The 26559-nt window shown below is 53.7% G+C and overlaps 10 protein-coding genes across 10 annotated transcripts; 6 read left to right on the forward strand and 4 right to left on the reverse strand.

Annotated features, from left to right (window-relative positions):
• Positions 1-1772: 1772 nt before the first annotated feature.
• Positions 1773-3440, reverse strand: CPAR01_04590 (DHHC zinc finger domain-containing protein; the record flags this gene model as incomplete). The annotated part of the gene is made up of 4 exons (XM_060488870.1): positions 1773-2321; positions 2388-2797; positions 2865-3155; positions 3347-3440. The coding sequence occupies 4 exons, from the start codon at positions 3438-3440 to the stop codon at positions 1773-1775; spliced, it is 1344 nt and encodes a 447-aa protein (XP_060353076.1).
• Positions 3441-5860: 2420 nt separating this feature from the next.
• Positions 5861-6855, forward strand: CPAR01_04591 (uncharacterized protein; the record flags this gene model as incomplete). The annotated part of the gene is made up of 3 exons (XM_060488871.1): positions 5861-5914; positions 5975-6078; positions 6312-6855. 3 exons carry the CDS (start codon positions 5861-5863, stop codon positions 6853-6855), a joined length of 702 nt encoding a protein of 233 aa, XP_060353077.1.
• A 1011-nt stretch (positions 6856-7866) lies between these two features.
• On the forward strand, positions 7867-9178 carry CPAR01_04592 (uncharacterized protein; the record flags this gene model as incomplete). The annotated part of the gene is made up of 2 exons (XM_060488872.1): positions 7867-8272; positions 8379-9178. 2 exons carry the CDS (start codon positions 7867-7869, stop codon positions 9176-9178), a joined length of 1206 nt encoding a protein of 401 aa, XP_060353078.1.
• Positions 9179-9641: 463 nt separating this feature from the next.
• Positions 9642-10091, forward strand: CPAR01_04593 (uncharacterized protein; the record flags this gene model as incomplete). Its single annotated transcript, XM_060488873.1, has 1 exon — positions 9642-10091. One exon carries the CDS (start codon positions 9642-9644, stop codon positions 10089-10091), a length of 450 nt encoding a protein of 149 aa, XP_060353079.1.
• A 195-nt stretch (positions 10092-10286) lies between these two features.
• CPAR01_04594 (ATP synthase F0) lies at positions 10287-11454 on the reverse strand (the record flags this gene model as incomplete). Its single annotated transcript, XM_060488874.1, has 3 exons — positions 10287-10992; positions 11059-11316; positions 11381-11454. 3 exons carry the CDS (start codon positions 11452-11454, stop codon positions 10287-10289), a joined length of 1038 nt encoding a protein of 345 aa, XP_060353080.1.
• A 1882-nt stretch (positions 11455-13336) lies between these two features.
• CPAR01_04595 (WD repeat domain-containing protein) lies at positions 13337-14713 on the forward strand (the record flags this gene model as incomplete). The annotated part of the gene is made up of 1 exon (XM_060488875.1): positions 13337-14713. The coding sequence occupies one exon, from the start codon at positions 13337-13339 to the stop codon at positions 14711-14713; it is 1377 nt and encodes a 458-aa protein (XP_060353081.1).
• Positions 14714-16701: 1988 nt separating this feature from the next.
• CPAR01_04596 (peroxidase) lies at positions 16702-17989 on the forward strand (the record flags this gene model as incomplete). Its single annotated transcript, XM_060488876.1, has 2 exons — positions 16702-17700; positions 17777-17989. The coding sequence occupies 2 exons, from the start codon at positions 16702-16704 to the stop codon at positions 17987-17989; spliced, it is 1212 nt and encodes a 403-aa protein (XP_060353082.1).
• Positions 17990-18713: 724 nt separating this feature from the next.
• Positions 18714-21530, reverse strand: CPAR01_04597 (uncharacterized protein; the record flags this gene model as incomplete). Its single annotated transcript, XM_060488877.1, has 2 exons — positions 18714-20825; positions 20880-21530. 2 exons carry the CDS (start codon positions 21528-21530, stop codon positions 18714-18716), a joined length of 2763 nt encoding a protein of 920 aa, XP_060353083.1.
• Positions 21531-22737: 1207 nt separating this feature from the next.
• On the forward strand, positions 22738-23499 carry CPAR01_04598 (DJ-1/PfpI family protein; the record flags this gene model as incomplete). Its single annotated transcript, XM_060488878.1, has 1 exon — positions 22738-23499. The coding sequence occupies one exon, from the start codon at positions 22738-22740 to the stop codon at positions 23497-23499; it is 762 nt and encodes a 253-aa protein (XP_060353084.1).
• A 103-nt stretch (positions 23500-23602) lies between these two features.
• On the reverse strand, positions 23603-25988 carry CPAR01_04599 (subtilase; the record flags this gene model as incomplete). The annotated part of the gene is made up of 3 exons (XM_060488879.1): positions 23603-24661; positions 24724-25791; positions 25845-25988. The coding sequence occupies 3 exons, from the start codon at positions 25986-25988 to the stop codon at positions 23603-23605; spliced, it is 2271 nt and encodes a 756-aa protein (XP_060353085.1).
• Between the last annotated feature and the right edge of the window lie 571 nt (positions 25989-26559).

Consider the following 26559-nt stretch of genomic DNA (forward strand, 5'->3'; position numbering starts at 1 on the left):
CGTTGATTCCTCCCGCCAGAGGAAAGTGAAATGAAATTCAGAGATGTTGAATAAAGTGAGTTGTCGGGTTTCTGCTGCCCCAGAAACGCGAAGTGAAGATAAGGTTTGTCGAAAGAGTTGAAGAAAGGTAATGAGTTGTCAAATTCCTCTGCCAAAGGAAACTGAATTGAGTGAAATGACGTGATGACCCAGAATGGAGTGTTGCATCAAAATGGAGTGACGCGTTTCTGCTGCCCCAGAAACGAGATGAGAGAAGAAGGTTGAGTTCACGAGTGCCAAGTCGCGAGCTGAGAGTGCGGGTGAGAGAAAAGGAAACCGAAGTGAAGGGAATGAAGTGATGACCCGAAATGGAGTGGTGCGTCAAAATGGAGTGACGCGTTTCTGCTGCCCCAGAAACGAGATGAAAGAAGAAGGCTGAGTTCGCGAGTGCCAAGTCGCAAGCCGAGAGTGTGGATGAGAGAAGTGTGTCGTGTTCCTGCTGCTTCAGGAACACTGTGCCAAGACCAGAGTCAAAGAAGATGAAATAGTTGGTTGAAAGTGAAATGCCGAGTATCTGTGGCCCAAGAATCATGAAGTGAACAGAGAGCCAAGAGCTTGAAGTCAAAAGTGTGAGAACTGCCGAAATAGTTTGCCGAGTTTCTGCTGCCCCAGAAACGAGAATGTTCGGGTAAGAGACGTGATGTGTGAGTGTTACGTCTCAAGATTGTTACGTCTTAAGGATGTTGGAGGGTCAACCAAAGGTCATCGATTGTTAAGAATGGGATGAGGACAAATGGTGGAGTTGCTGCTGCTTGGAAAGCATGTGGAGAGATGGTTCGAGTGCATGGAGAACCAAACATGACCAGAGATGGATCAAAGTGAGTCGTGGATGAGGAAGAAACCATCCATGTGCCGATCTGAAGCGGAGTCCAGAGATGTTGATAATGGAGAAGCGAAGGTGCTATCCATGTTGATTGACTGATGTGTCAGTCAGCTGATGTGCCGTTGAACTGATGTGTTGTTCAAGCGATGTGTCGCTCAACTGATGTCTCGATCGACTGATGAATCATCCGATGTCCGTGATTGTGTCGGAAATGAGTTGTGTCAAGAGTCTGTGGAGACAGTGTTGAAAGAGAATGTTGTTGAGTGAAGAGTGGTGGTCGAACCTCAAGGCAAGGTGTGGATGATTGCCGAGGTTGGTTACCGAGGTGATGAGCCTCTGTTGATTGCAGTCTCGCAGGTAGCTGTGCAAACTTCCTGTGCCAAAGCCACATTGCAGATGGTATGATAGATGTGCAATGGGTCCGGAGTGATGAGATGAGTGTAGAGTGTTGAGACTGCAAGGAACCCTGGGGTGAACAATGCCTGGCGTGTCTTTGATGGTAGGCAAGAGTTCGAAGTCACAATGTGTGTTTGTTGAAGTTGAGAGTGAGAGTGAGTGTGAGTGTGAGTGTGTGACTTGTCGAGAGTTTGAGAGACCCAGGGGTGGCAGGTTGTGTTCCAATGACAGAACAGTGACCCGCCGTCGCGTTGGCTTCGTCGTCTTCGATCGCCCGATCGCAATTCCGACTACTGACAGCCGACACCAGCGTGAAGGTGCGACATTGTCGGCCGTGTTTTTTAAAGAGGTTGTCATCCTCTAAGTCCAAACGAAATTTCGAATGGATGGGCGAAGCCTGCCAGGATCATCAGTCCTGAGAAGGCGTAATACATATTGGTGCCTGTTTGCACGGCAGGCTGCATGTATTGTCGAGAGTAGACTGGGCGAGGCGAGTAAATCCGACCTCAAGCCGTCACGGAGGGGCGCGTAACCGACCGCCAACCGTGTGCCAGGGCGCAACGAGGCGAGTAACCGACCTCAAGTCGCCGACCCCCGGCCAGCCTAATCCTCCGAATTCCCGCACCCTGCGAGGGGTACGCCAGAAGAAAGGCCACTCCCAGATGCTGTCGCCTAGCACCGCGCGCAGGTTTCCCATTGCGCCGAGATCCCACGGGTTAAATCCGACCGTCACATGCTCCAAGCCGTTAGGCCCGGCAATCCCCATCGGCCATGCCTGCTGGGGGAGGTTCCGGATATACGCCGTCGTCTCTTTGTGCGTCTGGTTCCGAAGTCCCTGGTTAACCCATTGACCCCGGAATGGCGCCTTCTTCACCCACAGGAATACGAAGGGAAGGGCTCCGGCAGCCACGACAACTGGGGACAGCGACCACCTGGTTCCAAAGGACGACAGTGAGAAGCAGAGAATCCCCAAAGAGTAGAGGTGGAAGACCACAACCCAACCCATAAAGAGCAGGTATGGCTTCTGAGTCTCCAAGGAGACCGGACACCATAACCACCAACACTAGATCAGATGACCAGAATCATTAGCCGAGTTCTGCCAACACGAGGGAGAAGGAGGATAACTTACATAGTGGTCAAAGAGCGCGATGCACCCCAAATCCACCCCCTTGTTCGTCGTGCCGTGGTACATCCGGTCCAGTATCGACCCAGGGCCCTCCCCACCTTCCAAGTCGGCGTTACGGGAGCAGCGAAGGCAGAGGTTGGGTCGGAACCCCAGGTCGAACCAGTACCGGGAATCGTCGGCGTCGGCCAGGGTCTGCATAACCATCTTTCGGCAGGTAACAGCGCCTTTGGGGATCCGGTACCCCCGTCGGATAATACCGAACGAATACCACCAAAGGGACACCAGGCAGCCGGCTGTGTGAAAGAGGACGAAGACGTAAATACCCAAGAGGGCGTAGGCGGTGACGAGCTCCGAGGGCGGGCGGAGGGTCCAGAGGGGAACGTCGCGGGCGGCGGGGATGAGGTGGTGGATGACTGACATAGGTTAGTAAAGAATAGAAGATGTGATAGGATAATGGAATGGGATGGATATCGGACGAACCCAAAGTATGGCAAACCAGCCAGGAGGTCGCGACCATGTCGAAGACCAACAAAACCGGGATCCACGAGGAGATCCAGGCGAACGAGGCGTTGGCGATGGCCAGGGTCACGCCAAGAACCCAGGCGGCGGAGGAGGAAACCGTCTCAACAACGGATTCCATGGCTGCGGCGGCGGCGGCGGCGGCGGCAGAGAGCAGATGGCGGCGGCGGAGAGCAGATTGCGGCAGGTTCTGATGAAAGGACAAAGAGTAGACGAAAAGAAAGACGAGAAGGCAGTTCACTTGAGATTCGTCTGTAGTCAAGTCAGCAAAGTTTGATCGAAAACTCGTCCTTTGGGGGTGATCAACGTACGTTACTCGTGGTCCGAAGAAGAGAAGAAGTTCAGAAGAGGGGAACGGGGCGAGAAGGGGATTAAGTAGAACGCCCACGAGAGAGTTTTTGCGGGCTTCCTTCCTTCTCTGGCGTGATCATGAGTCCCCGTACCTTCCTCCTTCTGAAGAACCAGCAGGTTCGTCAGGCATGGAGGCACCACAATGACGACACGGGCGTTGAGAGACAACGAGGGAAGGAACGCCATGTCGAGGAGCGGAAGGCACCCCAAAGAATACTAACTTTCAAGGTAGGAAGGAAGTGCTCCCTGCATGGCAGGAATTGCAGCAGCTATCAACACACTTGAATCGTCATGAGCAACAAATAGCAATCACTGGCGAACCTGTCTTTTACCCATGTTGCCAGACTCCCTTCACATACCTTGCCCGCCTTGAGGAAGGACGCATTAAGGTCTGAGATGATAGTTGCCAAAGGTCCTTTCATTCTTCGTTCTTTCCACTCTCACTCATGCTTCAGCATGCCGGCATCAAGCGTCTGTAACCAGGAAAATAAGGTACCTTCCTAGGTACCTCTGGCAGACTGGCAGAGATGACTACTGGAAGGAACGAAGGCGGTTGGATTGGGAAGAGCAAGAGCAAGATGAATGTAACTGGAGCTTACAAGACCAGGGAAAGCAAGACCCGTGGAAGCAGGATGCCTAACCTACCTAGACAGGGCGGAAGGCATTTTCTTGTCTAATTCAACGCGAAAACCGCACAAGTCTCCGAAAAGGGTAGGACCGGACACTGTGAATCCCTGCAATGATAGCAATCACGATGCGTGACTGCAACTTCGAAGGTATCTGCTGGCGATCTCAGAGGATCAGGCTTATTGCAGAGGCAGGAAGCCGAAGTCTTGCAATAAGCCTCAAAAACAAGACTTATTATTGCCCGACAGCAAGTCCGGTTGTTAAGGTGTCTTTTCTCAAGGCATGGCACTGGACTTGCACTTTCCTGAAAAATCTGATGTCTACCTTCGTTCCGAAGAACAGCAAGTGATTGGCTCGATTGAGTGGACAACTCGAAGATTCCAAATGGAAGTGGAAAGAGCCTTCACTCCGCGGTCCTTCTCATTACACGGCGACTACACGCGGTGTAGGTACTTCACCTCACTTGGTAAGTAAGGTAGCTGAAGGAAGGCAGGTCCGTTGGTGGTCAAAATGAGCTGCTGTGATTGGTTAGGAGAGTTTGACCCGCTCCCGTCCACGCCGTCCCACCTTCCACCTAGATTGGGATAGGTGGGTCGCCAAATGATGAGCGGCAGAGCGCAGTGCTTTCCCGACTCCTACAGCAGTGGTACGTTTGAAATTTTCCGAAGGGTGACGGGAAAACCTGAACTCAGACACAGGCCGTCGATCTGTAGGACTTCTTGTCAGTAACAGGACCTCGCCTGCCTCACTTGCTCGAATCCGCCCTGGTCAGGTCACTTCTGAGCCTACCTTATGGGGGCAGTCTCCAGGGTCATTTATCTTGCTTTGGGATCATTCAAGAAAGAAGGAAAAGGACGATGAGAACATCTACCTTATCGAAAGTTCTCACGAGCTCCATCCACACCTCAAGCTGGAAATGGCACCCTTATGGGTTCGCACCTTAGTATTCAAAACGCCCCTGAGAAATGGAAAGTGCACACCAAAATAGTTAAGATACCCAAGTAATAGTGAAAACAAGGTGCCTGCGCCAAACGACGAGGAATTGAATTGGACTTGCCGTTTCTGATGTTTGAGTCTCTTTATCGTGGATTAGGAAAGAGGTGCGGACCGGGCAAACGACCTTTCTGTCGGCAAAAAAAGCCTCTTAAAGTTGGGAGGAAATGTCGGCGTGGCGACCTCACACCCACTTCCCCTCTTAACAGCCCCCGGATGTTCAGTGCTATATATATGATAATTTATCCTAGTATCGCCTAAGATCGCCTCATTTCCTTGTTGACTGAGTGCTTCTGAGCAGTCATCCGTAGCATGGTTGAGGTATTTCGGCGGCGGCGAACGGTCTGAGCGTTATGGTAGAGTATGAAATTACTGGCGGAGCTCTTTCCACGTCAATATTAAGAAAGATACATAGGTAGGCCGAGGTATCTTACCTCACCTTACATGGCAGAAGGAGGTGTCAGGGATTGGGACCCACTACGGCGAGCTCTGGTACCTTAAAAGGAAATCAAGTATCGGGACGTCTTGAACCATCTCCTCAGCAGGCAAGGGCCTGGCAGGCAGCCACCTTACTAAGAGCTCTTTGGGATTCTATTCGACACGTAGAAGAAGGTACCTGTTGAACTCCCAGTAATTAAGCGGTATGGGCTCCAGCTTGCGCGAAAGACATCAAGTGTTGATGGCGCATTGCCATTTTCAAGCGGCCAGCGATACGGTAGTCTAACAACTTGTCCAAATGTCCCTTTCTAGGAGGAAGAGCGTAGAAGGTGCTTCCTCATCCGCTACGACACTTTCTCTCAGCAGCTCTAGTTTCTTTCGCAGGTTACCAATCTCCTACTGCCCAGCGTTTGCCGCCGAGGACTTTTGGTGGTAATCCCCACAAGTTTTGGCGAAAGTGACACTAGCAGACGAGAAATCGAAGCTTCGCAGGAACCAAGCCTATCTGTCGGCAGTAATCTCAAAGTGACAACCTCAGTAGATTGGAAATGGCTCACGATCCGTTCAAGACCACCTTCCCGTTTGCTCGTATCTTAACTGAGGTATGGTATTCCAATACTCGTGACTGACAAAGGAGACTTTCCATCTTGAAATTTACGCAGGGTGGAGGCTTCGCGGCATACCATGGCCTTGGGAAACCTTATGTGGCCGGTGCGCCTCTTGGCCAGGCCAGCCCTAGGTTGCAGGAGAACCTTGATACCGAACTGTTGGCCTCAATTTGACAATCCATGTATAAGCGTAGTTCTCAAGGTTCATGGATGTTTGACCTTTGAGACCATGAGTAATTTTCGGTTAAGGTTCTAGGCCTTGAGCGTCAGGGCGGATATAGATGGTATGGACAAATACATAAAGAGCACGATACCTCCCAGAAAAGCACGATAGGACGCTTAGACAGAAGACACTCTTCCACTTACAACGTCTCTGATTTTCAGGAATTAGGCCTCCTCAAGCTTCATTCCTCACCTATAAGCATCTGTCATTCCCAAACTTCATCACTCATTCACTGTTCTTCTATCAACCAAGCATCCATCCTCATCCAGCATCACTTATCAGTCAAGCCTCGCATTCTACCCAAGCGTCTTGGCACAGTGGACGCAAACGACATCACAAGAAGCACTACTCCACAACACAGCTATCAACCACCAAGATGAAGTCTGCCGCTGCCATTTTCGCCATCCTCTCCAGCGTCTCTCTTGCAGTCGCAGGAGAAATTGGAGGGCCAAAGGAGGAAGAAAAGCTTTCGAGGGGACCACTTCCCCTTCACCAGCTCCCCGAATGCTGGCAGGGTTGTCTACAAAGCGAGAATCACTGGTACCGACCCGACATTAATAAAGTCAGCGTCTACTACTTCTGTGTGGACCCGCTATTCGATACCCGCTTCTGGTCTCTACATGCCCTTGCTACATGCACGGCTGGCGCTTGCAGCAAAGCTGAGGCTTACGTGGCGCAAGACTGGTACTTTGATATTTGCCAAATGAACTAAGCTTCAAGGCCAAGGATATCCAGTCAAAGTACCCAGAACTTACCAAGGAGAGAAACAGCTTTTGAGGCAGTTTTTACTCTTCGATCAAAACACATTCGCAAACTGCGATTCATTCACAAATACCCCCGCGCTGCTGCCACAGAAACTTAGCAGAATGGGAAGCTTGTAGGAGTAAAGGATAGGAATTGACGAGAAGAATAAGAGTAGATGGGAACCTTGTGAGATGATGAGGGATAGGCGGGTGTCTTTCTGAGAACGATGGTTCGCGGCGTTTTGGTAATCACTCACTCGATATAAGGAGTGAGGCACAATTACAAACAACTTCACTATGCCCCTCGCAAGTCCCTGAAAGTGTCACTGACGCCAGGAGTATTGCAATTTCCAATGATAAAATTCGCCTTCGAACTGGCTATGATCGTTCATCTGTGTGAGGGAATTGAATGAGCAGGCATGAGTCGACGTGATTCAAGAGCCGCAATGCATCGCTCTCATAAATCACGCCGAAAGAGAAGACGTGGTTTGCGCTCGCATCGTGATTGGTCGAAGCTTTGAAATCAAGTGTGTCATCCAATGCACACCATTCCCCCCGGAGCTAAGCCAACCCCGGTCGCCATCATCGATCTCCCCCGATAATGCCATTCCCACTTCATCCTCATGTCAACTACCATCACCGTACACATATGATCTACCTACATTAGACCTCTACGCATTATTAGAACCCGTCGCCTCGAGAACAGCCCCTAGACCTGCGATAGACGCCTCACAGCACCAAAGCCCCGTCTTCTCCCCAACCACCTAAACTCTCTGTTATCTGCAGCACCCACCCCGCGATCGCCGCCCTTATCGCCCCCTTATCGGCAGCCCTGAACCCTACCTCCCGTCACCTCTCCTCTGGCTCTTCCTCTCCGCGTTTCGCTCTCAGCATCCATCCATCTACCTTATCCAATTCCCGATCCCACTGCTGCCGCCGAAAGCCATCCCTTCACGCGATCATCACCCCGACCACCCAACATGGCAATCTTCAGCGCCGTCCCTCCCCCCGAGGCCATCGACCACCAGGTCCCAAACACCGTCTCTTCGCCGCCACCCCAGTCCCAGACTCCGGTCGCCGCCCACGTCGCAGCCCAGAGCGCGACCACCGGCTCCGTCGATATCGAGGCCTGGACTGTCTCCGCCCTCGAGTCCCTGAGCGTTAGCCCCATTGCCCGCGGCACGGGAACGCCGCTGGCTATCAACCTCGATGAGCAGGTCAAGAAGGCTTCTGCTGCTGTCACAATTGCCACCGAGAAGACAACGACGACGACTGTACAACAGACGCCTATCCGGCGACCATTGAGCAGGCGTGATAGTCAGAAGAAAAGGGAACAGCTTTTGAAGGGGAACGAGGGGAGCCGGGCGCGTCGGCGATGGGAGAATGGTGAGCCTTCCCTTCTCTTGGATACAGGAGTCCTTGCAGTGACAAACACATCCCCGCTGTCATCCTTTATCTTCCAATAGCTGACCACATTGTTCCCCTCTCATAGATCGCCTCATTGGCGTACCAAACGCTCAACCGCCCCTCCCAAGCGACTGGGAAGTCCATCCAACCTACCCGGTCCAAGTCGTCCCCTACCAAGTCGCCCAGTACTGGGATACCGGCCTCCGCCAACGCATCGAAGAGAAGACCGCCAAGCTCCAGGCTCAACGCAAGAAACAGCAACGAAAGGACGGGTCAGCGACAGGCTTATCTGTCGGCGAGGTGCCGCGTGACCTGCGCGATACTGCAAAGCGGACGCCCGCCGTTCGCGGCTGGGTGCGTGTGCTCGAAGAACCCGTGCGGAGTTTCTTGAAGGAGCGGAGCGAGGCGAGCGATGCGGAGGGAGATAGCGAGGACGAGGAGATCGTGTTTGTCGGCAGGAAGGGGATGGCTTCTGCTGGCAAGGGGTGGAAGAAGGCTAGGCGGGAGGTGGGGAGTGAGAAGGTTGATGACGGGATGGTGTTTGACTCGTTGGGGGATGACGAGAGTGCTTCTTTCAAGTATGGCCCTGCCCCCTTTCTCTTTGCGATGTTTATTGACCTTGGTGTTCTACAGGCGATGGTTAACGCATTCCATCTCGGATTACTACGGTCTACAATCCCACTCTGTCACTACAGGCGAGCCTGCCCGCCGGGTGGTGTACGTGACGGTACGGGAGCAAGGCAAACGGTCGAGTCCGAAGAAGCACACGGTCTTGCCTCGTCCTCTGTGGGAGATGTGCTAAGAATTTTGCTGCCTGTCGCAGCATCGCTCTTGTTGCAAACCGGACCTTTCCAACGCACTCTTATAGACTGCTTTTGTGAGTAGATGCCTACGAAGCTTGGAGGAAGAAGGGTTCTGTTGGTTAGATACGTTTGAGACGCTTAAATCATAGAGCATGCCCACGCATGTGGCATTGGGAGCAGACAAACTGCGGTGATTTCTGGAGCGAGATCTCGGATGGAGACTCGCCGGGCTTTCAAACCTAGAATGCCAGTTACATAGCTTTGGTCGGCGAGGGCGACTAACGAGCTCGCGGTTTGATGCAGATATTTAAATGTGAGCTGAAACGTGATCGAACATCTTTCGACGCACAAAATAGCCATGTCGGAGTATTCGGTAGCCAAGTCGGATGCATTGGTACGAATATTGCCCAAGGCAGTGAGGTCAAACCCGCGCGATGGGACCTCCAATGCTCGAGGGACTACAATACGAATAGCCCAATCGAACCCCGGCTTCACGAGCCTCTTTCCGGCTACATAATTTTCAGTCGCGAATGTGAAGGCCAGAGATGTCAAATACAGAGCGGTGGCAAATGCTGGAATTGAGGATGGAGGATAACCCCGTGGCCTTGGCTTCAAACACGGTGTTCATGTGCTTACTCTACTCCATCGGAGCCAGCTTGGCTTGTTTTGTATCATTGGTAGCCCACTGGGCCACCATACATACATTGCGATATCCAACCCAACTTCATTCTGCGGGAGCTAGCTTCCATGTCGATGAATATTCGATGGGTACGGGAACGCCGAAGAACCCCGCGGCGCAACATGCACGAGAGACAAGATGGGTAGAACAACTTGCAGAATTAAGGTTCGGCCGTATTGCTCGCTTTCGTTCTGGTCGTTTTCGCGATCACTTTTTCGTGTTTTGGCGGTTATTCCACGGCGGATGTGTCGTTTTGCTTCTGCTCCACGTGCCCGGTACCTACCTCAGTGGGCGAGTATCTCAAGGTCAAAGGTAAGTATAGCATCACCGTCAAAAAACACGCCGACGATTAGGTCACTGTGGAAACGTTTCGCGAATGGGATGTATTTCAGCCTAGAAAAGGGGAAAAGAAGAATAGTATTTGCAAGGTCTCCCCGTTATTAAAATAAGTACTGCTACATCCTGCGTTGCCAGGCTCAAACAAATTTAAGAGCGCTCTAATTGGGAGCACTCAATCGTCCGTGGCATTGTAATTCTTGTGCGGGTCACCAATGCCGCCTGGACGCAGGAGAGGTCTCGTCTCTCGCTCAACCTGCCGCTCCTCTCTGTCTTGTAACCGCTCCAGCTCCTCCTCTGTGTCGGCGTACCGTTCGGGATGGGCCGTGTAAGGGCCAGGAAGGCCTTGCTCCCAACCTTCCGAGTATGTTCTGGTCGGGTTGGGGCGTCTCGGCTCGTCGACGAGGGTTGGAGATTGCGGCTCTCCGTGGTGCTCCTGAAATTCGTAGTAAATGGCCATGGCGAGAAGAACGCCCTGTATTGACGCAGTTAGGACGAAAACGCCCCACGTGCTCCATCCTTCCCAGCCAAGGCGGGCAAATAGGCTTCCGGCGAAGAGGAAGCCGCCGGGGGTCTGGATGCACATCATGGGGATGCTCAAGCTGCCGACGTGCTTGATGTGGTAGGTTGTCCAGATCTGCGGAATGTACTGGACCGCGGCAAGAGCGGCGGCCATGACGCCGAGGAAATTTGCCCACAAGTCGAGGTGGTCTCTGAGCGCGGTGGTGAAGACCACAGTCAGGATGATGACGAGCAGGCCGTGGATCAAGCTCACGGAGCCGACCATTATAGCAGTGTGCCACGAGGGTGGCTTATCGACCAGCTCCTCATCGGGAACAGTGGCATTATCGTACCGGAAGAAGATGAGGAACAGGACAAGGCTGCCAGAGGCACGAGTTAGTGCGTGTATGTGCCATTGGCGAACAAACATGGGAGGGGAAACTCACATCAGCGCGAAGGAGATCCATTGCATGCCCAGCTGGGCAATTCCAAGTAAGCCAGCAGCACATTCGAAAGTACCCAATTCGCTACAGCAGGCAATGTCGCGTCTCGAGGGCGGGACGGTCAGAATGTTGGCGAAGCCGGCAGTGGCGGACGTGACTCCCAGCAAGACGAACCATGGCGAGATGCCTTCCGAGGTACCTCTGGCGATGATTCGGTAGTGCTGCGGCAGGTAGGAGACGATGAGACCGATGAGGATGATACTGTGTGGAACAAATTAGCTGTTGCTTGGCATAATACAGAAACCCTTCGTAGAGCTGGACTCACATGGAAATCGTCAGATTGAGGAAGCCAGGAGCGCGAAGCTCGGCGCAGCGGTCGTCAAAGATTGTCACAACCATACTTGGTAGCAGGACCGTCCGGAGTATGGCAATGTGCAGGCGTTGGTCTCGGAAGTGGGTTGCAATGAACAGCCTCGGCTGTTTTGGTGGGCAGTGACACCAGCTCTTTCTCGAGTATAACCACAGGCGGGTTGTCCGTCGCGTCGCAGAGGAAGGATGACGGGGTCCCGGAAACCCAAAGCAAAGCGGCAAGATGGAAGAGGAAGTAGCAGCTAGGCGAGCATTGCGTAATCGTCGGAAGGTCAGGAATAAGTAGTCGCGGGACTTTGGATTCGCCTTGGCTTCGCTACTGTCGGTGGTTCGGTGATTTGGGTGGGGATGCAGTCGTCGAGAGATGGAGAAGAGAGAGAGACGGGACGATGGAGTCGGCAACAGCGAAGATGGGCGCGAGAGAGTCCGGCCCACGGCGACTTGGCTGCAAGTTGCGGTGGTAGTGGATGGAGGACAGGAGATGGCCTGCCTGGCTCAGATTGATGTGTAGGTAATACGCAGGAAACTGCAGAGATGATGAGTCGACCAGCCACGGGTCGAGAGAATGTCTCCAAGGTCTCACCTGCTGAGATCCACAGTACCTGGGCACTAAAGGCAAGGCAGAAGGACACTTGAGTGTTGGAAGGTCAATCGAGCTGTCGAGTCGGTCTACTGGTTGTGGTGCTTTGGAGGAATAAAGTCCGGCACCAGCGGGGTTGGAGATTGGGTGTCAGAGTGGAAGGAAAGCCACACGGGTGACCTACCTACCTTACCGCAGGTACCTTAGGTACGGTGTGAGGTAAGGACGGGAGAGGCACGGAGCACGGGGAAACAGTGGACGGCGCAGTGCAACCTGCGAAATTGGTGTCACAGGCTCACAGCGGGCAGGCCAAAGCAATGGAGTAGGTATCTTCCGCTGGAAGGGCCACTGGAGGGTCAGCGCGGTGCGGCGTTGCAGGCGGCAAGTCCCTCCCCAATCAGCGCTAGGACCAGGAACATGCATCGCTAGCTTCCCCCATGACGTCGTTGTCTCAGTGACCTCCACTCCTTCACAGTGCACCTGCCCGCAGTAGTGTCGGGACCGTATCTACGTACCTGATACTGCCCTGGCTGAAACTTAGGAGCGCTCCGTTGCTTACCTAACACCATAGAAGGAAGGCACTCACGAGTCGCGGTATCTTTTGGGCTTTGCAGCAAAAAAACTTCCGGGAACCGTGCCGTAACTGCCTAGGTTAGTACGTGAGGCGCCTCACCTCACCTTGCCTTACTTTGGTGCTTGAGGAAGGAAGCCGTTTGAGTTCTGGGGCTCTACTGCCGATCAACGTGCCTGCCCTCCCTCCCCAACTTGCCCAGTAAGGTACCTAGCAAGGGACTGCCTTCCTCGCCAACAGCGGAAACGGACCACATGATGACCCGACCTTCACCTGCACACCCACTTGGTCGGTGAAGAAGGTGGTGAGCCAGTTTAGGCCAGTGGTGAAGGCAACAACCAGGGCCTCTCACCGAAGCTGTCTCCACTCTTGCAGGGTCGCAATTGAAAATGCAGTATCCGTAATGCAGACACAGCGCTGCAATCTTCCTCTTGCGATTCGGACTTGACCTCAAATCCAAGGCAAAGACGATGCATCAATCACATCACCACTGACACCTGCACACCGCGCCAACACGAGTCGGGGAGCATCCCATCCATCCCTCCACATTCCCTTGACTCCTTCTCAATGGCAAATACCTGCACATTCTACCCCCGTTTAGCTTCCTGGACGATATCACTGCGATCTTCACGCCTGCAGAATCTTGATTCTTCAACGCCCTGCGCGATCCAGCCTCACTTTCCATCGCCAATCACACCCACCACTGAGTAATGCTAGTGCATCTTCAATATCGCCCACCTACCCTCCAACCCTAATCAACGATGCATCCCGCGGCGGAAAACAAGGATGCAGACCCCATGCAGCAACATTACGACCCAGCAAACTCGGCCAAGGACCCCTCCCATCTTTCCGCCCCCTCCATGGACCTCGTAGCTTCCTCCGAGATAGCCGCTAGAGATTCTGATCCACCAGGAAACCACAAGAGCTTCTTTCGCGGGGTCCAATGGACTCCTGACGGCACAACACTCATCGCTTCAACGTCCGACAACCGGCTGTCGGCCTACGTACTGCCGGCAGATCTCCTCGACCCCAACGGCCGGCCCCGGACGTTGACGCCGCAGGGGCAACTGCGTCTACCGGAACCCTTCTACTCGGCAGCTGTGTCACCCTACTTCTCCTTGACCGACCCGCAAACCCAGCTTGCACTTCTCGGCTGCAAAGACCACCCTATCCAGCTCTACCACGTCTTTGCAGACTCCCAGTCTTCGCCTCCGCTATGCTCCTACAAGCTTATCCGACGGGAGACAGAAGAGTACATCTGCCCTGAGTCCCTCTTGTGGTCCTGGCCTGGGACCCATTTCCTAGCCGGCTCGACAAATCGCCTCGACCACTTTGACGTATCACGGACGGGCTCTGATGGTCCCATCTTGAGTATCCCTACCATCCCTTCCAAGCGGCATCTCCTCAAAGGTGGCGGCGTTGGCATGAAGGGAATGGTCTCTGCGCTGTCGAGCCAATACCCGGACGAGTCTGGCGCTTGTATCGTCGCCGCCGGCACCTGGTCCCGTTGGATGGGTCTCTACGACGTGACTCGAACAAACAAGGCCGTTGCGAACTGGAGCATCCAAGGCGTTGACAGGTCTCACTTCGGCCGAGACATCGGGGGAAACGGCATTGTTCAAACCATATGGAGCCCATGTGGACGCTATCTAGCCATTAATGAGCGACAGGCAAACGGCATTCTCGTCTACGATGTGCGTGGGACAGGCCAGCCTCTGAGCGTCCTAGTGGGCCGAACCACCAACAGCCAACAAAGGCTGGCCTGCGACGTCTTCCCTGGTACTGGTGGATCGTCCGGTGGTTTCGAGCTATGGGCGGGAACAGAGACTGGCCAAGTCCTCGTCTATGAAGCCGTTGGCTGCACAGAGGGCGTTCATGACCAGTCATGGGACTGGGCTGCCCATCAATCACCCATCGGGAGCTCAGGGGTCCACCCTACAGGATCGGTAATCGCCACTTGCTCTGGCGGATGGTCCAGCCATGGGGATGAGGAATTGGACAATGGCCTGGGTGTCGCGGGCAACGACGGCCAGCCCCGCCTGGCATCGACATGCATCAGCTCCGAATCATCACTCAAAGTCTGGACCTTGGCTCAAGGTCCAATAAAACATCCAGCCGATGGCTTCGAGGCATCGTGAGCAATCTGATTTCGAATGCTCTTTGGTCTGTAACAGGCGAAGCGCCTCGTTGGCACGCCTGGTATCATCGATGCCCTAACGGCATTTCGAATCCCGAATCCTCTGATGACTCCGCAGACCAAGAGCATCATCCTACTGCAGGGTTTGGAACGATACATGCAAGTGAGTCGCCCTAGACGTATCACGAGAAGGATTTTGCTGTCTTGAAAACATGATGGCGGTTCTGGTCTGACAACACTAGTTTGGAGGTGATGATCATGCGACGACTCCGGCTACCGTAATACGGCCCTAATTCCTCCGTTGTAATGGCGAGGTCGATGGCCTGGCGTGTTTCTGAATCTGGCCGAGGTCTCAGTATGCAAGCTTGACGACAACATGATTTCGGATGACTGAAGCCAAGATCTACGAATAGCTAAAAAGCGTATCCCTTTGCATGGCATGCCGCAGATGTTGATGCGGCGTAAAATTACTGAAAAGAAACCAAGACACCCATTGCTTATCCATATTCACGTCGTTCTGTGCAGATTCGGTTCCGCCGCCGATCAACAGGAGCGTCGAGTCCCAGAGTCATCCGAGCTATTCTGTCCCTCCAGACTGTTCAGCCACACGGATCAAGAATTGCCCGGCGAATCAGATGGAACTCGACAAGTGGAGTGAGGACGTGGAAACTGGCTCAGGCCGTGTTGTGGGAGGGACCAAGAGGTCAGCCGCAGGTGCTTGAAGTAAATGTCGACTCCAGAGGCTGAGAGACCAGCTTGTGCCTCGCATACCCGAGCTCATGTCAGCGGATATCAAGACCATACGGATGGAGAGACCGAAGTATAGGCTTCACATGCCATCGTATTCTTATCCATGCAAAGTCTTTTCGGCCGAACGGGTGATATCAGCGCATTCAACTCAGCAGTGTCGTCATCGCCGACCTGGCCGGCCGATTCGGAGACTGTGCAAACAACATTTCAGCTGAGTTCTGCAAGCCACCATCACCATGTCGCCATTCTCTCCATATTGGAAAGCCTCGTCAGTTCCTCGCTGGTTCCGTCACACGGACCGCCGGCGAGGCCTTCAAACACAACTTTCTCTGTCCGACTTGAACGGCGCCACGACCAAGCGTTCTCGCCATTAGACTATTCCCCGTTCTGGACAGACACTGTCGTTCCTGACTAGCATGCCCCACGTTGCAGCCTTAGCCCGACAAAGACCATAACCTTCAGACGAGCAACTGGCTCCCGCTGTTCATGTCCTCTTTGGTTGGAATCGCGAGGCTCCCCGCTGACTTTTCGCATCGACCGCCTATCAGTGGCCGTGCAGACGTCCCTCCCTTGGCTTACATTGTCCACAATGAAAAGCAACGGTCGTATTCCGATCGACATCAGATCCCACAAAATAAGGTCGTGGTCTATCTACTCATGGCAGGGCATTGAGCGAAACGACCCTGCCGATTGAATGGACACAACCAGCATCGATGGCATCTGAGGCGCGTATGCTCTTCATGGCATCGGCAGGGATACTCTGGGCGATTTTTCGGAACCGCTATCCAACTTTGATGCCTAGAGCTGACCGACGGTACCGGCCGAAAGCAAAACGTTGAGCGAGAAGATTGCTTGGATCGCCGCTGCCGCGGGGCCTGTCTCAGAGACATGTAACTTGGACGGACTTGAACGACCAAGTGTGCAGCTGCTCCATCTACATCTTCTCATGTCAGGAATCAGACTTGGGATTTTGCTGTCCTAGCGGCCGGCTGTCCATGAGCCGGAAGTCAAAGAAGCTTTTTAGAACATTCCGTAACGAACTCCGACTAAGATATAATTGACGATGGCAATCGCTCTCGTTACGGTATTTCGAGCCAGCACTGCATCTCTCGCTTTCAGCTCTACCACCTTTCGCTTCGACTTGCAGCCATCCTGACCTTCGGGCGGTGTTCGATTCGTTCCAATCGTTTATATCGCTTATTCTTTGTTTGTTGTCGCTAGTGTTGGACCGTGACAATCATGAAGACTACGTCTCTCATCACTGCCGCTCTGGCCGGTGTTGTGATTGCTCGCCCCGGTATGGACATCAATAAGATGATGGCCGATGCCAAGCTCGAGGCTCGCCAAGCGGACGGTGGCGGTCCTTCGACAGAGCTCATTGGCGATCTTGCCACGCTTCGGGGCCGCGAACTCACTGCGACCGGCCAGGCAATCAAGGACATCTTGACTGCCGAGGCTCCGGGCCAGGACCTGAAGAGCTTTTACGATGACTCCGATCTTCCGCCCAAGAACTCGGCGGAGTGCAGAGAAGACGAATGCTGCATCTGGAAGTACATTGCCGACGATATGGCCGCACAAATGGTGGGCAATGCCGGGCGTTGCAACAATGTCGCACGTGGTGCTATTCGCCTTGGTTTCCATGACGCGGCGTCTTGGTCCAAATCTACCGGCGGCACTGGCGCCGATGGCTCCATCATTCTTGCCAACGAGTGCAAGACGCGTTCCGACAATAAAGGCCTTGAGGAGATCTGTGATATCATGGAGGGCTGGTTTGCCAAGTACAAGAGGTACAAGATCTCCATGGCCGATTTGATCCAGACTGCGTCCAACGTTGCCACTGTCTCCTGCCCCTTGGGACCCCGAGTCCGCACCTTTGTTGGTCGCAAAGACTCTACAACGCCCGCGGTCAAGAAGCTCTTGCCGGATCCATCCGACAGCTCAGCCAAGCTGTTCAAGCTCTTCGCAGACAAATCCTTCACTCCAGCGGGCCTCGTCGCCCTGATGGGCGCGCACAGCACCAGCCAGCAACGCTTCGTTGATCCCTCGCGCGCCGACTCGCCCCAAGACAGTACACCCGGAACTTGGGATATCGCCTACTACCAGCAGACACTCAACCCCAATGCTCCTCCTGCCGTCTTCAAGTTCCAGAGCGACATCAACGTTTCCCAGGATCCGCGCACCAATGGGGTCTGGAAGGCATTCGCAGCGGGGCCGCGCGGTCAGTTCATGTGGAACGAGGTAAGACTTTTCCTGACGGCGTCACACGTTCGTCCCATCTGGATAGACTTCCCGAGACTAACAACCTAAACTTTAGGCTTATGCGACAGAGTACGTCCGCATGTCTCTGCTTGGCGTCAATAACATCAACGACTTGACCGAATGCACCAAGGCCCTGCCGCCTTTCCGCCCGGGCTTCCAGCAGCCTGATGAAGACCTGTTGACAAAGGTCATGGGGAGCGTCATCAACTCTGAAGCCATCAAGCAGGCGCTCGAAAAGGGTGACAAGATTCCTCCCAATGCCATATAGAATGCGAGGGATAGGTGCGACTTTTCCTTGCAGCGTACATACTGTCTTCATCCGTTTTCTTTCTTTGTACCACCTATTTGTACCATATCATTACATGTAAAATAGGGCCAAGGCGTTTTCGGATATGCATGCATAGACCACCAAAAAAGAGTCACGACTTACATGGGCCGAGGCTGGCCTCAACATGGCGTGGACCAAGATTGTTGGAACAGGAGGCGAGCTTCAGGAAGCATTTTCTATTTTATTCTTACTTGTAATATCAACGTTCTCTTCGAATTTGTCTCATCATTTCTCTGAATAGAAAGCGCTAGAATTGCAGCAGAGTTGCTCACGACATGTCTGGCCCTTGGTCTCCTCGGCGTCACAAGAACCTGCAAGGCCACCTGCAATGAAGAGGTATAATAGGTGTGTGCCTGACACGGTTCTTTCACTGGGCAAGTGGACAGCGCCGTCTCGGCAGACCGATGATGAGACGTTTTTGTCCTATTCAGATCGCCTGGTGGTCCCAACCCGCGCGCAAAACCTTCGCCCGAGCCAACCGATCCTCGTCTGCAGCGAAGCTTAATCACACGCATCACGCGCGGGTTCGACGCAAGGTACGTATGATTCCTCCTGCATACGCCTATACCTTATTCCACAATACTCAACAAGTCCATCCGAACTATGTGCAGATGGGTTCGCCAGCTTCCGAACACCTTCCACTCGCAGCCAGCCCTTCCAGCTTTCAGCCCAGACGCGCACTGACTCTGTCCACCAGACTCCCACCACCAAGAAAGCCCTTGAGCACATTCGCCCTCTCCGAGGGGCTCATTCTCAGGAACCGCACGAGCGTCCAGTCTTGGTCATTGTTGCCGTCGCCGCCGTCGCTGTCGACATTTACGACTGGATAACCCCCCTTGACGACTGCGAGAGCGACCTGGGCCGCATACATGTTGAAGCCGGCGCGTCGGAGAAAGACTTCCCATTCCGTCTCTTCCGACATGATGACTTGCTGCACGTCGTGAGATGCTTTTTTGAGGTGCGTCGAGACGAGGCCGCACGTCCAGTGGGCTAGTGTCTTTTGGCCGCCGGCCACGTAGACTACGTCGATGGTGCAGCCGCTGCTATTGCTGAGGGAGCATGCGAAAGCGACGAAGGAGGCGTACGATGCGGCGTCGGCTGCGCTGAGCGGTCCGATGTGTTCTGCGAGGGGGTTGTCTTCCGAGACGAGGATAGTCAGTTGTTCGTAGAGCGGTGCGACTCTTGCTACGCGGCCGCGGAGTTGAGAGAGCTGTGTTTGGGATCCTGGGAGGGGCTTCTGTCGGACCTTGAGGATAGTTGTGATGATTATACCTGTTGTTGGGGAAGGGATGATGTCGGCCTCGTAGGATAGCGGGGATGGCTTTACTACGGTCTCTACGCTTCTCGGGGACCAGACGCGTTTGTTGTGTCGTGAGAAGTCACGGTCTACGAGATCGATGCCCGATAGGTTAGCTTGGAGGGCCGATATGATCCCTCGCGGGAGGGCGGTAGAAATGATGATGCGGGAGGGGCTGTTTGTGTGCTCTATGGACGGGACAGGAGCATCGACGGGGGCCTTTTGTGCTTTCGGCTTCGATGATACTTGTCCGACTACAGACATTGGAGCTTGAGCATCCTTGCGCTTCGTAATTGGGAATAATGGCTCGAATGTGCTTGTGACTCGTTTCGCACCTCGTAGGTCCATGTAGTTGGCGAGTAGGTTTCCCGCGGCATTGGTCTCATCTACTCCGAGGAGCAAGCTTTGCCCTAAGGACCTCGTCGACTTTGACTGTGTAGTTGTAGTTGTCCGACGGTGCTTAACGCTCACAGTCGGCGACACCTGATCTATGTGATCATCTTTGGCAGCTTGTTCCTGTTTGCGTTTTCGAATAAGTTGCATGAGGTCCTCTCTTGTGGAAGGTGAGCTACTGTGGGCTTGGTCCCCGTCATTAGGCAGCGGGATCTCCTCGTCATCATCATCTGGAAGTATCGCCTTGAGTGTATGTATTTGCCGTACGTGATCGGCACTCGTCGGTAGTCTCGTAGATCGTCGCCCTTCAAGGAGACGTTGCAACACTTTGTCATCTCCAACGGACTCCCCGACTTCCACCAGACCTAGGGAAGATGGGAAAGGGATCCATCGCAGCTCCTTTTGTTCTTGCCGATTCCGTGGCCATGGTGGCGAAGCGAACTGCTCGGAGTTCTGGCAGCGGACCCAAAGAAACATCTCTTCGGGGCCTCGGGTAGCTCCCTCCCAATCTAGTGTAGGTGCTCTGAAATCGAGGACTGGAGGCTGCATTCTGGCAATGGCGTCAATTACCTCGACCTGCTCTTGTTCGAGCTTCCGTGCCAGGGTGTCTGCTTTCTCTGCTAAGAGGAGGTTGAATTGTTCGTTGAATCTTGACTCTTCCTCCGAGCATGGACTGGATCTTAACGGTCCTGGAAGGCTAATGGAATCAAATCCAGCAGTATCGCGTAAGATTGCCCGAAAGGCGTCTTTCTCTTCGCTTCTGGACGTAGAGTCGTCCGACATGGGCAGGATAGGGACCTCCATGGCTGGTGCTGTGCCCTTTCGTTGAGGAGTGGGGATGTCGAAGCTAGGGGTGTCTGAAGGTATGCCAAGAATGTCCGACGTTGAGGTATCTAGGGACTTGATATCATCATAGGCCACGGCTAGGTTGTGTCGGGATTCCTCGAGATCCTCTTCGAGAAGGCTCTCCGGATCTGAAAACTGAGGTAATTCGCAGACATCGGCATCCGGTATGAACAACTCTGCATCTTCTACATCTTCGAAGGGCATGGTGATCAGTGGTGGAGTCATGATTTCGACTCTGTCCTGGACGGATTATTAGCGAGATTCTTTACATGACGCCAAACCAAATATTCCCACCATAGCTGGAACCATCTCAAGATCGATCAATTGGTCAAAGTCCCTCTTGGACCAATCAACGAATGTTGACTCTGCAACGTATGCTAGGTCTTCCTCGGTGTAGTCAAGCTCGTCGAGCTCGGCTCCTCTCGCAAGCTGATCGTGAAAGTGCACCGCAGAGAGCGGAAGACCGAGACCTTCATCCTTCGTATTATCGACAGGCTCGCGAGGCAACGTGTTAGGCTTGCGGAAGAAGTCAAGACACTGGGCTTCGCCGACTGCTCGACCGAGAGCTTTGAGGTCGTGCCTCAGGTCATTTCTTAGGGACGGCAGCTCCAGCTTCGAGACTGCGTGTGAGAATCGTATATGGGGCATGGTGGCCTCTATGGAAAGCTTGAAAGTATCCCCTGAAGGGAATACTTGGATGGACTTTGCGAGGATATCGTCGGCTCCGTCGTCTTGCACATCGATCTCGGGAGTGAAAGTAGGTTCTGGAACTGCAAAGGACTGGAGATGAGGCGTGTCTTCCAGATGATTCGTACATTCAACAAAGGTTGATTCCCGCAAGCGCTTGGCGATATGCTTCAGGTGCGTAGGGATGTAGACCCTGGGATTGATGAATAACTCTTGTATCAACGCATACTCGGCTGGCCCAACTCCTTCGGTGGACATGTTGCACTGCGATGTCTATGTCTTTGGCAAAAAGTTCGAACTCGGTCTCTCAGGGCAGCGATCCTAGATGAGAAAATGCGAACCACAACGAAAAAGATGAAGCCCGGCGTCAAGGCTAAATCGGTGGTTTTACTCTGATGATGTGGGCTTTTGGTGATTTGACGATCAAAATAGTCGTTGAAAGATTTGGGGATATTCTTTGTGCGAATTTTGCAAGTACCAGTCGCAAGGAAAGAGTTTCATTGTCGTCCTACTACCTACCTCAGGACGGGAGTCGGGCTTCGGGCGTCGTTCCAAAGTTCCTCCGGGCTCCCGGAGACCCCACTTCCACCGCCGTGCCTGCCCTTCGAAGTCGCAGCTCCGAGATACGTACACTGCCAGACAGCCAATGGGGCAGGCAGGAGAGAATCCGGGGAAGAGAAGACATGTCCGCAATGCCGGGTCGGTTTGGGGCCACGTCATCTGGGATAAGCCTCAGATCATAGCAGTAAGTCAGTAATCGTGCTGCCTCGAAAGAAGGATGTTAACTACTAACTCAAGGCAGAAGAAGTAGTTTTGGGTACGAGCATGCCAAATCCGGCAGCATCCGGTGATGCAGCCTGCGAAACCATCATCTTGGCGTCCGAGCGATGCCTGGTCATCGAATTGCGGGACTCGACTCTTCCGCAGCTTGAATGGATGAATGCCTGTTAAGTTCCGATGCCCTTCGGAGCTAACCACGGATCGGGGCCGGCGGAGTTGCACACTGGACCCGTTTATCCCTCTCCTAGCGCACGGGGCCGCGGCCGCTAATAATCACGCAAGCTATGTACTTGCTTTTGGGTGAGGACTGCCCCGAAGCCACTCGGCTCGGGGGACGGGGATTGGGTTCAACGATCGGACGTTAGATGGGCTTGGAGCCTAGCGTAAGGGGAAAATGGAGACCAACGTAACCCTACAACGATTTGAGTACTACGTATGAAGATGTGCAAGGGCGGCTGAGTAAGGCGTTGATGGGGAAAGCCGGAGGGAGGTGGATGCACACTGCATCAGTGCGGAGACGGCTGGTTTCTGTTTCTTGTGGGAAAGTATAAAACTATTACCTCTTACGGCTGATGCATCGCTGTTCTGTTTATCTTGATTCTAGCTCCCCATCGTGGTTTAACTCACTTTACACTAACTTGATTCACCGATTCCGTCCCAAGAACGCAGTCTTCAAACAGGCAAGATGGCGACAACGCTGGGATCTAAAAAGTCAATTCGCATCGGCGTAATGTTGGAGGCCGTGCAGCTGAGTGACATCATGGGCATCGATCTCTTCGGCAACCTGTCTCGTGAATACTACAATAAAGTCAAAGACTTTGATCCCGAATTCGCACAATGGGCCGACCACCCAGTAGATACCAAGTTCTACTTCATCTCGTCCACGCTGGAGCCCGCCGAGATGACACCCGGTCTCAAGTTCGTCCCGAACATAACCTACGACGACTGCCCTCGAGATCTGGACCTCGTCCTCATCGGTGGCCCACTCCCCAGCCATCGCCCTCCCGCTGCCGACCGCTTCATGAAGGAAGCCTACCCGAAGACCAAGGTCTGGTTGACAACGTGCATCGGTAGCCCTTGGTTGGCTAGCGCTGGGGTGCTGAAGGGCAAGAAGTGCACGACGAACCGCGAATTCTTGCCATACGTGAGGCAGGTCCACCCTGATACTGAGTGGCTTGACCAGAGATGGGTCGTTGAGGAGAAGGAGTATGAGGGCGAGGAGAAGGGCGAACTGTGGACTGGAGGTGGAGCCGGAGCTGGTAAGACTTTTATCGCTCACACCCTGCTCATTGTTGATGCTCACATGACTCTAGGCCTTTCGATGATCATCACATACTTGAACAAGAACTTCGATCCTGGATTTGTACAAAAGATGGCACTCGAAGCTATTGCATTTGAAGAGTTGGCGCTAAACCAGTTTTACAAAACCTCAAGGCCGACGGCATGAGCGGTCAGAGGAAATGATTGAATTATTACAAGAGTCTCCAAATTTTCACCATCGCGCAGAGCTGTTCCCTCCATCTTACTCATGTGTACTGAGAGCCTATCTATCATGCATCTACGTAACGAATGATGAACTCTGGGGAATCATACCGATCCCAGCTCTCCGGCAAGCTTCTATCCGCCATGATCTTCAGCGCAAAGATGCTGAGCTGGTATCTGCCAGCTGGCGCCCAAGAACCATCCGCCAAGCTACCATCCCAAGGGCTCATCCAGCCAATGGGCCTTACATAGGTCATGGGATATCCAGCTACGTTTCCAAGGGTCGCCACACCGAGGCCGTTATCTCTGGCATCTGAACTGGTCTCAGACGCTGGAGACGCGACTGGCACGGCCTCGAGACGAACCTCGGAGCTTCCCATAACCAGCCACAAGAACTGGTTAGGGAACGCTCCAAGGGGGAGAATAAGGCCCGAAGTGTTTGCCAAGGGTAAGGCCCAGTCAGGATGCGCAGCCGGAGCGGGAAGCTGGAATGTGGTGTTTGCGGGTACATCTGGGCTCCTTGGGTCGTCGCTGCGACTGAAAATGAGGCGATTTGCAGCCAAGACTGTGATGTTCTTCATAGATGTAGCTGCGCCGATGTAGGGGACCGATAGCGCGATCTCGCCGTCACCGTTGGTCCCGTTGAGAGCGACCCATCCAGAGTACAGTGGGAGGGTCGCGGCGTCCAAACCCTTGGGAGGAACCACGCTGATGCGAACTTCACCGGTAGCGTTGGGTTCCAAGCTAAAGCTGGATGGCTCAAAGGTCAGAGTCGCGTACGTCGTGAAGAGCTCGGGAGAGCTCTGACGATAAATGTCCGTGAGAGTGGTGGCGGTCAAGGCAGGAATGTGGGATACGTTATACGTTGCCGCTGTGTCTCCGACGTTGGTTATAGTGAACGTGGTGTCGGAGATGAAGTTGTCGGTGTCGTTGAACGAGAGACTGGCTACGCTGAGAACTGATGTCGCGTACGCTGCGTCGTAGGCCTGTACCATGCCGGCTCCTTGTTGTGGCACAGGGCCGAGGCCGGCTTCGATATTGTCGACTCCGTAATTCTGTGAGAGGTTTGGCTTTGCGGTTGAGGCAAGCAGCCTCTTGATCAAGTCGGGATCCTTAGTTCCCCGTGCCTGTTCGGTGTCAGTCTGATTAGCCTGGCCAGAAAGACGTCGTTCTCGCTGCAGAAACCTACCTGAGATACAAGAGCTACAATACTGGCAACTAGAGGAGTTGCCATGGAAGTACCAGATGCCTCAGCATACTCACCAAGAGCAACAGGCCAGGTGCTCAAGATACCGGCACCGGGAGCCCCAAAACTCGGCGCAAGCTTGAGCTCGAAGGTCGGACCCCAGCTCGTAAAAGCTGACACCTTTCCTTCACTATCCGCTCCTTGACTCTGGTAGGATGATATGGACATCACCCCGTCACCAGTGCTCGGCGTGCTGATTCCGAACAGGCCTTCTGTACCGCCAACCTCGTTGCCAGCGGCGAAAGTGCAAGGAACGCCGGCATCCACGATCCTCGAGACAGTCACGGCAAACGCCTCTCCAGCCCAACCATTAGGACCTCCGATGGATCCAGTGATGATATCGCTGCCGTCCTCAAAGGCCTTGATAACGCCTGCAAGCAGAACATCGCCAGTCGTCTGGCCGTTACACGCAAAGGTCCGGTACATGCCCAGCTTCACCCCAGGCGCCGCACCGGTGAAGCCCATGGGGTTCTCCATGGCAGCAATGATACCGGCGACGTGGGTGCCGTGGCCGAGACAGTTCTCGAAGGGATCCGCATCGGGGACGGGCGCGTTCGTGCCGTCATAAGCGTCACCCACGATATCGGATCCGAACTCGACGAGACATCCTGGACCAAAGCAGCCGCCTAGGGCGGGGTGGGTGTAGTCGATGCCTGTGTCCACGATGCCAATCTTGAGACCTGTTCCGATGAAGCCCTTTGCACGGAGCTTGTCGACTTGCGTCATGACGTGGGGTGGCCAATTATCTGTGGAGTTTATTTGGCGTTTGTACTTGGATGGAGTCTTGTCTTTGCCGGTCCAGGTGATGTCGAGCTTTGGGACGCTGATCAGGGGGACGGGCCAGAGTTTCTTGACTTGCGGGAGGCCGGCGATCTTCGAGGCTGTCTCATTATCGGAGCCCTCGACGTGAATGGAGACACCCTTGAAGATCTTGGAGTGGAGGTTGAGGCGCTGCGAGATCTTGGTCGCGCCGGTTTCTGTCTCCAGCTGGCTGAGGAATCCAGTGCCATCCTGTGACTTGTTAGAGAATCGCCAATGGGTGCAGGTGAAGCTGGCGAACTGACTTGATCGTCGGCGAACTCAACAATGAATGCGCCGGGAACATCTGTCTTCTCGAAAACTGGCGTCACATCTTTCTCCACCGCCGATGCAGAGGATAAGACCGCGATGCCGGCCAATGCCGCAAGTGATGCTCTCAGAGCAACCATGCTGAGCTGGTTTCTGCGGTACAAAGAACCTCAAGGAACCTCAAAGTCCTACAGCTCATAGCTACGAGGAAGCCAAGGATATTTTACCTACATGATTTGCTTATTTATACGTCTAAAATCCAAATGATATGATGGGCGCGCCTCTGAACCCCTTGCCCGTGATCATCTACGTCGCATTTGACACTATCACCATGTGGTGTTGAGGGGGTACATTCCCCACCAAAAATCGCCCAAAACTGACATTCGGATAGATGAAGCGACTCGAGAGTGCGGGGCAACACGAGATTACTGAGAGCAATTGAGCAAGATAAGAGCGCCAAAGATTGAGGGCCATACTGTGATCTTCTCACGGTTGCAGCGGATGGATCCCCTCGTCACGAACACGGAACTTGTCGATTCTGGTAATGAACCTTGTCTGTGCCGCAGCATTCAACGGTCTTGTTGCAGCAGTTCAGATGGAATCAGCAAGGAAATCCGGAAGTCCATCAACGGGGAGCGAGGGGCATAAGGAAGGTGGTATCCTGCATAACCCCCTTGTTACCGTCGCTGGCGCGAATGCAACGTGATCTTG

The sequence above is a fragment of the Colletotrichum paranaense genome, assembly GCF_030867605.1.
Source record: "Colletotrichum paranaense strain IMI 384185 chromosome Unknown Scaffold_3.1, whole genome shotgun sequence".
Lineage (NCBI taxonomy): Eukaryota > Fungi > Ascomycota > Sordariomycetes > Glomerellales > Glomerellaceae > Colletotrichum > Colletotrichum paranaense.